General features: G+C 36.7%; 1 protein-coding gene across 18 annotated transcripts in view; it reads right to left on the bottom strand.

The window, feature by feature from the left end:
- Positions 1-12,764, bottom strand: part of Syp (synaptotagmin binding cytoplasmic RNA interacting protein) — a 31,242-nt gene extending 18,478 nt beyond the window's left edge. For 14 of the 18 annotated variants that reach the window (XM_087358955.1, XM_087358957.1, XM_087358958.1 and 11 more), the window contains exons 1-7: positions 11,683-11,798; positions 6,804-6,965; positions 5,526-5,758; positions 3,866-3,973; positions 2,773-2,949; positions 1,715-1,850; positions 308-513 (exon numbers count right to left, since the gene is read on the bottom strand). In XM_087358955.1, coding sequence (XP_087215081.1) covers positions 308-513; positions 1,715-1,850; positions 2,773-2,949; positions 3,866-3,973; positions 5,526-5,758; positions 6,804-6,963 — 1,020 coding nt within the window. In that variant the 5' untranslated portion in view covers positions 6,964-6,965; positions 11,683-11,798. Of the gene's footprint in view, positions 1-307; positions 514-1,105; positions 1,242-1,714; positions 1,851-2,772; positions 2,950-3,865; positions 3,974-5,525; positions 5,759-6,803; positions 6,966-11,437; positions 11,458-11,682; positions 11,799-12,655 lie in introns of those variants that run through there. The other 4 variants (XM_087358956.1, XM_087358969.1, XM_087358962.1 and 1 more) reach the window with 3 other exon arrangements.
- Between the last annotated feature and the right edge of the window lie 2 nt (positions 12,765-12,766).

Genomic DNA, 12,766 nt, shown 5'->3' with positions numbered 1-12,766 from the left:
TTTGCCCACATCTACTATGCGTTACATTATTAAGTCCCTGTGACATGTGTGACCTGAAGTCATGTGCTGCACTACCAACAGACCAAGAAGTTTTCTGTCGTAATTCAATGTAAATTTTACAAGTAATACTTTATAACACCAAGTTATAAAATATAAATAACATACAGAACAGACTATACAGCGATATGAAAATGTCACATTTGAGCCATGAGTATAAGAAAACCTAGAACTCAGTCAAGGATGGTACTAATATGAAACATGTAAAAATAATCACCAGCACAATGCATGCAAATAAATATACCAGTACCTTTGACATCGTCGCTTCATCAGGCTCCTCCTGTGGATCCGCCCAGTCCACAATAATGTCACATCCCCATACTTTAATACGACCAGTGCCAAGACGACGCTTAGCAAGAGACGCTGCTTTATGAGATTCATATTCTAGGAAACAGAAACCACGATTCTTCTTTTTGTCATCTGGTGAACTGTAGATTATGACCTCAGTCAGACCAGCTAGACGAGGGGAAAACGTAAGCCCAAATATTAATCACCAAGAATAATACTCAACATTGCAACACTACATGAAAATTGTTTTAATTTTAAACCTCACTTATAAACAAGTAAGTCTTAAGTAGATTTTGGTTGTTTTAGCAAACTGAGGAGTATGGAGAAAGAGTAATCAAAGTCCATTTCCCCAAAATAAGATAAAATGGGCAAAAAAAACTTGTGGTAGTTAACTTACTGCTTAAAACACTATCCACGAACAAAACTATACAAAACTACTCTTATCATCAATGAAACAACTTGGGTATTCAGTTTTTTAATTTTAACCAGATCAAAGGACTGAAAATGGACTTTCGTATACTTTCCCCACTCCCTTCCAACATTCCCACCCCACATGCTCTCTTACAAAGATGCTGAGATGAAGTTTTAAATCTTTTACTGAATATGATTGTCATAAATACTGAAATCCATGTAATTTTAAAAACTATTTTTGTTAATAGAGAACTTTTCTCCAGCCAATGATTTTTTCAATGTGAAGTTTGGTGAAAATTTTCTCAAAAATTAAAGTGAATTATGGACGTAAGGGAGAGTCTCAACTTACGTGCATGTTTGGAAAATTCTTCAAACAATTCATCTCGATCTCGATTCTTGGGTATATTTCCCACAAATAAGCGGTGATTGTTATAAGAAACGGTAACGCCAATCTTTTTGCCTTTTCGAATTTCATAATCATTCAGCTGTAAGAACAATGCGGAAGGAAGATAGCCAATTAAGCTTGCCTGGAGGGTAGTGTGCCTACATAGTGCCAGTCAGGGTGGGAATGGGAGGACATTTATAGCCCTGCCTACCTGATCATTAGCAAGCTACCCTTATCAATTGTATTCAGAACTATACCTTACCTGCTTAGCTTGAGCCATGAATATTAGGATTAGCACTGGTGTAGGAAAAACCTACTTTCAGACAGATGGAACCTTTGGGTAATGGAATAATGAAATCAATATCCCTTCAAATAAATAGGCCTTACATAGGAAATCGCACAGGCAAAAGGAACCTCATGACTTAACCAAATTAGGAAAGGTTGCTCTTGAATATTGGGGGTAACCAACTAACAAACCGAGAGGCAAGGCCCGCAAGCGAGCCCCATCCAACCCTCCGGCCAGCTGGTGATCTCTACACTACTGAAATAATTTTCTCCTTCAGTACACATTACCTGTTAATTTACCAAACTCGTCCAGAATCTCCTCTTTGCCTTTAGACTTTGGAATGTTGCCCACAAAAAGTCGCAGATTGGGAACGCTAATGTTAACTTTCAGACTCTTGCCAGGTTTGATTTCATGATTATCGAGCTGTGGGATGAAGAGAAAAACACACACATGCCAAATTTGGGTGAGTGAGCCACATCAACAAGTGAAAAAAGAAAATCAAATTTAGGAAAAAATTTATTTCAAAAGAGGACAATTTTGTACCAACAACTACTGAAACAGGCATGCTCTTTCCTTGCTTCGCTCGATGCTTCACAATTTTGCAACCTGCAGTCCTGACGAAATCAGTGCCTCCTGGAACAAATTTTCTTACACCTAACAATTTTAAATTTCAAAACAATGTTTCTCAAACAAAACTACAAAGCAGCACCAAATACTTCACTACTGTAACAACACCCATTCCAATACATAACAAAAATATGCCAGTATATCCTGCCAGCTTCTGCGACAGAGCCATTACATGAGTTTGAATTTTGAACACTAACACAGCACTTATAAGCACACAAACAGTCACCCTCCAGTCCCAATTTTGCCCACTGAGCAAAGAGGAGATCTGGAAGCAACATTAACCTATATCTTCCAACAAATATAAATAACATTTATCATTTAAAACTGATTACAATTAAAATATTAAAACAATGCTCTGGTCATAAAGACTTCAAACTCACTCAGCTCTGCAGCTAAAAGCTTTTTTCAATCTAGACAAACTTCAACCAAAACCACAGTTTTAATGGGGAAAAACTGACATGGCTAACAAAATTGATAACACGTAGCAAATTTAATAAAAACCTTTTGAAACCCAAAACAAGTGAGTTTGGTACCAGAGTCTACCTACACTACTTTCCACTGGTGACAGCAAACCACTTTCACAGAAAGTAAGATTGGTAAATTCAAATGTAAACTGAAGTCACCACTACTAGAAAAGTACACATGTACATTTCAGTGAAAGAGGCTTCACTGTATTAGAATCAGACCACTACTGGAAACAAGACTGAAGCATATTTACCTCCCGCACTGCCAACTGAGCAGCATCTCTAGTTGTGAAGGTAATAAATGCGTATCCCCTGTTAAGGCCAGTCATCGGATCCATCATGAGACGCAGATCCCAAATATTCCCACACTTCTCAAAAAGCGGTATCAATTCATCCTCGTACATGTCCTTCGGGATCTTCCCACAAAACACCTACAAAACAAACACCAAAGTATGAAGCCCAATTCACAAAGCACATTATATTAATAATCACGTGTTAAACCTTGTTAAAGAAACCCTGTACTGGAAACGAAGTGTATTTCAAAAAACTGAAAATATACTCCACTACAGAGTGATATTTTCTGTTGTTTCTCTACTACTGCTGTAAGATTGTGTACATTTCGTTTTTACAAATGGTTTATTAAAAGTGCACTAGATGTCACAAGTCCAAAATGTCTACACTTAGTGCAGTCTAAGCATGTTTAGCGAACTAAAACATGAAAATATCAAAATCATTGCTAGAGAAAAGCACATCATACATGCCTATCAACTTCAATAATTCCCATAAGAAACCTTGGTTTGTATAAACAAAATTCCTTCAACAGTAGAATCTCGTTAACAGTGGCAACGAAACTGATGATAAACAAGAATCTGATCACAGAAGTGGTCACATCATACTCTAAACAAAACAAAAACAGCTCTAGCCATCAGTGGGTAGGATTGTGTGAAATGGCAAACAAAAATATGATTCCAGAATGAAATGCAATATCGATTAGGTTTTAAAATATAACTACTATAAAAAAACGGAGGTGCTGAAACAGAATTTAAATTCATCTACCTGGCTTTCAAAGCCTGCACATGCCAAACATAAATACTATTGTACTGAATTCAGTTTTTAGAGATGCAATATTGACATACCTCAGCTCCAAGCCATATTAGAAATATAGTTCTATCACACATTTTACTTACTTCTTGAACAGTAAATCATCTTCCAGCTTCCAAGATGCACAATAACTTTTAAATGCTGGTGCTGCACAAACATGTGGAATGGACAGGAAACAGGCAGATAAGCCAAGCCTAGTCAATGTCTTTAGTTTGATGACAGTACTGGCAATAATGATAAACATACCTCACAACCATTTCCAGGTGTTGGTCCATCCCAGCCTGGTGGTGGCCCTCCATACTTTCGCTGTCCTGTGGTCACATCCAACGTATAACCAGTTCGCTCCAAAATAGACTGAAATAATCACATGAAACAAAAGCATAACATAATTTCAGTGGACTGTTTAAATTTATGACAGTTTCTAGCTAACTGTTGATCCAGGGTTAATATTTCTTCTAGAGGACTTGTCCAATAACATTTCACAGAACTTCCAAGGAAAGTTCCTGAACAATGGTCCGGTACCAACGCACACACAGAACGCAAATTCTGTCATTGTCATGTAGTCTTCAAACGTAAACCAAACTCATAGCCATCACAATGTAGAACTGCCTACCACCTTGAGACTAATAATTATAAATACTGGTTTTATGCCACTGTTTTGTTGCCCTGACCAGAAAATGGAGATAAGTCATCCAAAACTGCAATGGCTTGCAACACAAGACAAAGATAATTCACATTCACCATAATTTTCAGTGTTTCTACATGGAAACAATGTACTGATGAGGGTGATACTAATTTGAAATGAGATCAGTGAAGATTGTTTTAAAAATCCAACAGCCACCAACAAAAAATATTAAAATGAAAGTGCACATGTGATGCCCATCTGGATACAAACTATGATTGTGATAATTACAAGTAAAAAAAGACCATTCATTTGAGTAATACCATGAGGCTGTAATAAACAAATGCATGTACTGGAACTTGGAAGTTACTGCAACTGCTTCTACCATGAGATGAGTAACATCAGCAGGTTTCATAGCAGCAGCATCGTCAGAGTTGAGCTACACATGATAATCACTTGTAAACTGATAAAATGTTTTTACTGGGTAACAAAAATATTGGCTGCAGTAGCAGTGCAATCTCTCTTCTTTGTTCAAAGTGATTGGCATGAAATGAAAACTAGCTTGGCAAAAGCAATTCAATCCTCAGTTTTACCCATCTATCATCCTAATCTCAATGTTAAAACCTCTTTATTTAATTTGCTAACTAGACACTGTGATCAAAAGGTCGGAGCAATTATCAAATACCTATTTGTCATTAAGACACTTGTTCTAGTGCTTCTGTCACTACTGGGAATGTTTCTGGAAGTCTTTTGGGATCACTGGAGGATGTGTCATGTGATGTTATTTACCAAACTTTTGTATCAAGCCTTGTAAATACAGAATTCTTAAAATGGAAGCTATACATTTTTTCCACATATACAAATAAAATCGGTGGCTGCACAAAATCAAAGACTAGTTGTTGGGGATTGCTGTACCAAGCCATCAACACTGCTGCATGAAAAAAATTACAATAGTAAAACTACACTACAATTAACGTAATCACAACAAATACAACACGACTGATTCAGAATCAGGAATTAAGGGGAATAGGTATCCAAAATTTATCAGAATTGATTAAATGATTTACAAGATGAAACATTCAAAACACCAAACTAGGTCACACCACAGCAATCAAGAGTGCATGTTAAACAATTTTTATGTAGTTTTAAGAGAAATGAAGTTCACTAGAATTTAAAACACATATAACATCATTGTCACTAACCATGACGCTTTAACAGACTCAGAACAATCTCATACACAACAGCATATTACGTACTTAATATTAAATTTACGTAACAAATCACCTTTATTTTATCCTCATCAGGGGCCTTCGCTACAGTACCAGAACCTGAACCTTGACCGGCCCTACTTTTTTGGCGATAGGTCTTCATGACTCCACAAAGATATGCAGATTTGTTAGAAACGTGCTCCAAGTTAGAGTCCAAGAATTGTGTGAGGACATTCAATGCTCCATCAACAGGGAACTCCTTTAGAGCATCCAGAGCACGCTCATCCAGATCAGCATGTGCAAGTTTGCCTATAACATATAAATACCAATAAAAACTGCAATTTACATGGTGACAATTCCATTATCAATATTCATGAAACAAATTAAACCACCTTTGCCTCACTTGACTGAAACTGCCTACACAACTGAAGCCAATTCAAAATAGCTGACTGGTGAGATCCTATCCTTCCCAAGGGACAATTATATATCTTGAGCAGAAGTATAAAATTATAGGTGTAGTGGCCTCAAAGCAGCATTCCAACCACATTACATAAATCAGTCATATAATAATGTCAGTATTTGTAATCTAAGAACCCTTAAATAATGGATAAGATCTCCATTTTGAACTCGAATTCTTTGTTTTAACCAAAAATCAGTCTTTAGCATAAATTAACAAAATGCCCACAATGATATGCTTGTAATGGAGGAATACTGGGGCAGGGCAAAATAAATCTCACAATCTACAATTTCAATACAATGGGACCACAAACAACTTTCATCTATAACTTTTTATTCAAAACTGTCAAAATGAACTGCTCCACAACAGTTCCTCAACATTCAAGATTTTGATCGAAGTTTTCAATGTGGTTCCCATGGGTGATGCAGCACACATCCCATCTGAATGCAATCTTGCCTCATACTTAGCATATCTTCATTGCCAGTCATTTACATCACACAGTCCCACTATGGTCACCCAACCTCAAGTTAAGTATTATGCGAATGTTCCTCCGTTGCCACAATCGTTATGCGGGCTGCAATGGTATGCTCCAAAATCAGTTATGCCCATGTTACTCGAACAATAACCCAGATATCACAGGCAAAACACATGGAAAGCATGTTTACCACCAAAAAGCAATAAAATTGAATATGTATTGATTGAATTTGGACATTGAATGCAACCCTTATTATTTAATTCATTTATTTCACCTTAAACATTTCCAGAAGTAAGTAACATGCATTCTTGAAAACATAAATTCTAAAATATTCCAAAAATGTGGATATGGGAAAGTGGCATTCAAGTAATGCCTGCCAAGTCAGTAAGGTAACATATAACCTTAGGACACAGAAAATATACCTGTCTTGTATATTTCATCAAGCTTCCCTGCTACCTTTTCATCCAGACCATACTCCACAAGTTTTGCATAGTCTTCTGTCCTATCTACTTTGGCTTCTTGCAACTCTTGTTTCGCACTTGGCTTTTCTTCCATCGAAACTTCTCCGTTTCCTTCTGCCATAGCTAAGAACAAAATGTTGGCTTGTTAACCAATATTCCAAAACGAGAAACACACTTCGACTCCCAAAACATCAATCAGACATTACAACTCTTAAAATTAATGTAAAACATTCACACTGCAGGCATATACTGAGACACTGTCCATAAAAATTTCAAAGACACATAATAACATCTCAACTCCACTTCCTGCATATTGCATAATAGATAATTCAAACATATTGTCTCCAGCAACATTATCACAAAATATTCAAAAACACCAAAGCAGGGAAGACTTGGTGAATTACTAAACCAATGTAACAAGCATGAGAAATTAACACTATAGCAAAATATCATACAAAAACATACTATACCACCTAATATGCAACCTTGCTATGAAGCATAATAAAATACAGCCTATCCCATACATTGCAGGAGCAAAATATAGATTGACACAACACAGGTGGTAATAGCAGATTGTTTCATTGATAACAGCAGCTCCAGTATGATCAGCTGTACCCAAGGTCACTTGTAAGACAACAATGACCCATTCCCACTGTTAAAATTGTTCCAATACCCTCATCCCAATGTTGCACCAAGAGTTCCAAAATGTATGCCTTCATTCACTTTAGAACATAAAAACCACTTAAAAAGCCAATATTTCTCTTATTTACACCAAAATCACACCATTTTGCCACTAATGCTAGCACCCAACCATTTTCTGGAATATATCTACCACTATATATAAGGTTATAAATGCCAATTTACCATCAATTCACAGCCACAGACCCAACAAATAATGTGTACCTTAAGCAGATTCAGTTTGCATATACTAAAACCAAGGATTTCCTTTGTAACATCAAATGACTAAAAATTATCCATGAGAACATTAATACTTCATGCCAGAAGTCCTGATTAATATATTATAACTGCATGTACAATTTTAGCTACCCATATACAAAGCATAAAGAACAATGTCACACAGAAGAAAATAATTACATAAGGAAAGATGGACAGGCTTGGTTGTTATATTCCTATGTTAAGCAGAAACATTAAAAGAACGAATCTGTAATGGCACTGTAGACAAAACTCAAGATGTACAAATGCCTACAATACAAACCATGCTTCAGATGTGAAATTGCTTGCCTACAAGCCAGGTAATAACATTATTTAGAACTTGAAGATTAAGGAAACATTCATGTAACATTTGTGAAATTTTAACAAATACAAAGGAATTTACTGATATAAGAACACATGTAGGCATATATATGAGCAATAAAAATACTGAAGCTCTTTACATAGCATGCATTCAGAGACATAGCTGGGCAAAAAATATAAACAAATAAACAACACAGCAATAACTGTTCTATTAGTCAAAATGTAATATAAAAATCAAACATACTCAAATTCAGAACATTACAATATATTTTTGGGCCATTCTTTCAACAAAGCAGATTTTCACCAACATATATATCGGCCCCATGTTCCCATACAACAAACATAGTTTAAAAGAATGCCACTCTTCCGAATGCAGGTGCACTGCAGTACTGAACCCACCCATCTACAGGTTGTCTTCCCCTTTGTAACACAATAATTTGGCAAAATGACAGGTGTGACAAGCAAATGTGTAAGATGGTACCAACATAACTAATTCATCTATTCAGGCATGTTACAACACTTTCACATTTTGCACTTCTTTAAAATGAAGTTAATAAGGGACATCCTACATGATTATACATTCATCTTCATGGCCCTACATTACGTAAATGTTGGGATATTTTGTGTTCATGCTTTTTATGTTCTTTATTCAGATTTCAATGACTTGTGTACTTCAAAACAGCATATAAAATTTCAGGTTATAATGGACAATGTACAGTCACTGTTCCTTTTGTTTTTTTATTATTAGTGTTCTGTCTGACGACAGGTCCATATATTATGAACAGGATCCTTCCATCCTCTTCAGGTTGTCAGGGACCTGCTCATACATATATACATTCTTGGCAGATGATCAGAAGTGGTTTGCCATTGCCTTCTGTGTGAGTGAGTGAGTGGAGTAATTGTTTGGATGCCACGGAGAAACCGGGGAAGCCCCCGGAGGAAAACTGTGATGCCTAGACCACGGCCTTGCCCAACATAGGTTATAAATCTGAGCACCACCGGGAACTGAACCCAGGACCCCAGGATTACAAGGCTAGTGTTCTGACCGCTAGACCACCGTGGCGGCTGTTCCTTTTGTACCAAACAGAAACCTTACTCCCTCAACAGCAGGTACAAAAAAAAGCAGAAAATTGGGAAGGAGAGTCACACAGTCAAGACTGACAAATTAAATGCAGTGCAGAGTTGAGTATGAGACAAGGCATTTCATACCCCACACCACCTTGAATTTGCTTATCTTGATCATGTGTCGCACGCCCTCTGATCACCAGCTTGCTTTCATACCTCCTGTTTACAGACTAGGTTAAGTATTTGTACTGAAACAGACAGGAACAAGATATCCATCATCATACCATGAAATTATGGGCACTATTCCAAAATAAATACAATAAACATGAAAAGAGGTACTTATATGCACAGACTGTTCCCATAGCCATTCAAACTGAAAAAATATGAAGAAACACAAACATAAAATGACCATTTATCTCACTGCATGCTGGAGGGATATGCCTCCTAGACAGCAGAAATTTTTCAGCATTTAAAGACAGCTGTCTTCTTGGTGGTGGCACCATGTAGCCTGATAGAAGTTTGCCAACATTTCAGAGCTTCTTGCTGCCTCCATTACCCAAGATGAATCACTCATCGCCCTGGTGATGGAGACAGCCATCTTTGGACTCACCATGAAAACCTCAAATCCTACTTTCACCATCTAGTTGTGAACCACTCTCTCCAGTTTTTTATTCCCGACACCAGGGTCAGAACCAATTCCAAACAGAGGTAATGGCAAATTCTTCACTAGGGTCTCAAAAACTGGATTAACTGTGAAAATTTGGTGCTGTATCTGTATGAGTATCTCTGAAGGAAACACTGCCTTTGTCTGAAATCCTTTTCCCACCCTCACTCAAGGCACTCATCTACCTACGAAGGTGAAATACCAATAGAAGTTTCAATAGTAAATAAAACTTAATGTTTGAACTCGTAATAATTAAAATGAATTGCAAAGACAGAAAACGGATGATCTACTATAACAAGCATTCTGCTGTCATGATTTCATCTGCAATACTGTATCACTGGAATTCTGTTATGTAGTGTCTTGTTAATTCAGAACATTTGTTGTTACAAATGGAAAAATTATAATAAACGTTAGTGGGCTCAACACTAAAATGTAACACCACCCCAATACATTTAAAAATGTGTTTACCATGTTGGGAAAACAAAATTCAAGTAACGTGTATTTCACTGTACCTTCAAATATACCGCAATCTGCCAGTTAGGATACCTATACAATAAATTTTAGATCTCCCTCAACAAAAGGGTAGAGTACAACACTTAAAAACATCTACGATAACTCATTCTCAAACTCAAAATAATTTTGGTGTCCCTGCACCAAGCATCTGAACAACATTACGAATACAACAAGACTTAACATTTGTGTGATATATGCTGGAAAACTCTCACAGCACAATTGAAGCACTACCATTAGTACTGACTATAAGAAGCAAATTGAAAGGGCCCACACTTCAGAAAATTAACACAACAGCGTTTACCCCCAGCTCAAACCATTTAATATTCTAATAAGGTGCTAGCAGTCCAGTTTTTTCAGGTTTTAATTTAATTAATTTTAGCATCGAAGATGAGACAAGATCCTTTTATAAATTCAACACTCTTCAGCATAACAAGTCACCACACTGCCCTTCTTTATATCATGAAATTTAACATTCTTATAATTGTACGCAGCACGTGCAATTAATGCAGGGAATGTAAAACACAGCTCACCTCTTTCGAACTGATTTGAGGCTTAATTACAACCACAGACCCAACATCATTGCACAGGGAACTTCATATCATAACCCACAAAAACCAATTAAAAGTTGCAGACTGGACCAGACAAGCACCCACACCAAGGAAACTGACATAATAAGTTAAATCTAACAGCATACCCACAGAATTTGTTAGAAATGAAATTCCACGAATTTTTAATGCGTAGTGCCCACACAAAAAAATTAAGAACGCTTATATACAAAACCCGATTCGTTACCTTTGGCTTATAATACACAACCCCGTAACCAACCATATGAATAGGTAAGCGAACTACACACTATCTCGTTTAAAACATAAAATTCACACAGAAACCAATACAAATGGTCATTCTGATTATATCTGAAATGAATCACCATAAAGAAAACAATCTTCCATCGCGCAATGTAAACATCACAAACGCGCCAAGACCTCCATTAATAATACACTACCTTACGATTATGACGCCAGTATAACTAACCAAATATTCCAACATAATAATGAAGTGTACTAATGGGCCAATATATTATAAACCGAATAACACAAACCCCAACACCTGCGTTGAAGCTCCTGTTACAAACCAATGCTCAACTCTCCAACTATCTCACCGGCCGGCAAAGCAAAGAAGCATACAGTAAGATGCTTACGGGAATAATTCCAATTTAATCTTTAAAAACCACTTAAACATTGTAACACTACAACTCACACAACTCCTGAACCAATCAGGGTTATTTATTTCACTCGACAGCCGCTATTTACCACCAAATATTACTCAAAAGAACCGAACATTTACCTTTAAAATTTAGTACACAGGGTACTCCAAGTGTGAAATGGCGGCAGACAACGTCAACGTGATCGCGTTTGTACGGGGCCGACAGAACGACGCGCAAGGAAATTCTCAAACCCAGCGTTCCTGTGAGGAAACGTGTAGTTCCCATTTGAAGATCAACGAATATGATTGGACGTTTGTAAAAATGGCGTTACGTTTATAAAACCAGCATTACCCCTCGAACATACATTCTAGTTATTAAAAATACGTTACTGATGCGTATCATGAATGATTTTAGATGCTTCGTTTCAATTAAATTGAACGGTTTAATATTAGTATTATGCATATGTGTGTCAACCAGATATATGTACTGAGAAAAATAACAAAATCAAATCCCCCATAGGGAATTGAATGAAATAAAACAACGTAGAAAGGTGTCCGAACTATCGGACTTTGGTAATTGATGTATTCATAATTATATATCTGAAAAATGTTGAAGTCAGAATCGATTTGGGTGGTAACTGGGCGTGGCAACAGAATTAAATTCCTTGAGCGGGAAATAAAATTGAAAAATGGCGCGTAGAGGCTATCTCTCTACACATGAATAATTTTCAGTTCTCAGACATTTTGCAAACAAGAAAAAATCTCTATTCAAGCCCGTGCATTATCTATGTAGGGATCAACGAAGAGAAGGGTCATAAGGACAACTACATGCAAGTTGCAGTAACTATAGTTCATGGAGGTCTTAAACCTAATGCCAGTACAAGGCAATGAAAGAGCATTCGAACTGCCACCACCATAAATCCATCACGGATCACTTGCCACCTGTGCTAACGGATGGATATAAGTACGGGATACTTTGATTTCTGTCATTATAAATAAGCATTACAAGGAAATGACATAATATGTATTTCTCACAGGACTTATAATACTCTAAGTTTAAATTAAAAAGATGTATTGAAATGCTTTATAAGTATATACTTATATAATGTACTACCAGAAGAATTTCCATTAATATTTTTCTCCTTTGTACACGTTAATAGTAATACTTGTGTCACATGGTAATCTCGGTAGTATGCCTGTTAAGATTTCATGGTAGTGAAACTCG

Source organism: Zootermopsis nevadensis, unplaced genomic scaffold (assembly GCF_977971745.1).
Source record: "Zootermopsis nevadensis isolate Lab colony 2312 unplaced genomic scaffold, Znev_1.0 Znev_ptg000030l, whole genome shotgun sequence".
NCBI lineage: Eukaryota > Metazoa > Arthropoda > Insecta > Blattodea > Termopsidae > Zootermopsis > Zootermopsis nevadensis.
Note: the sequence above shows the minus strand (reverse complement) of the source record. Positions and strands in the feature narration are given on the sequence as shown.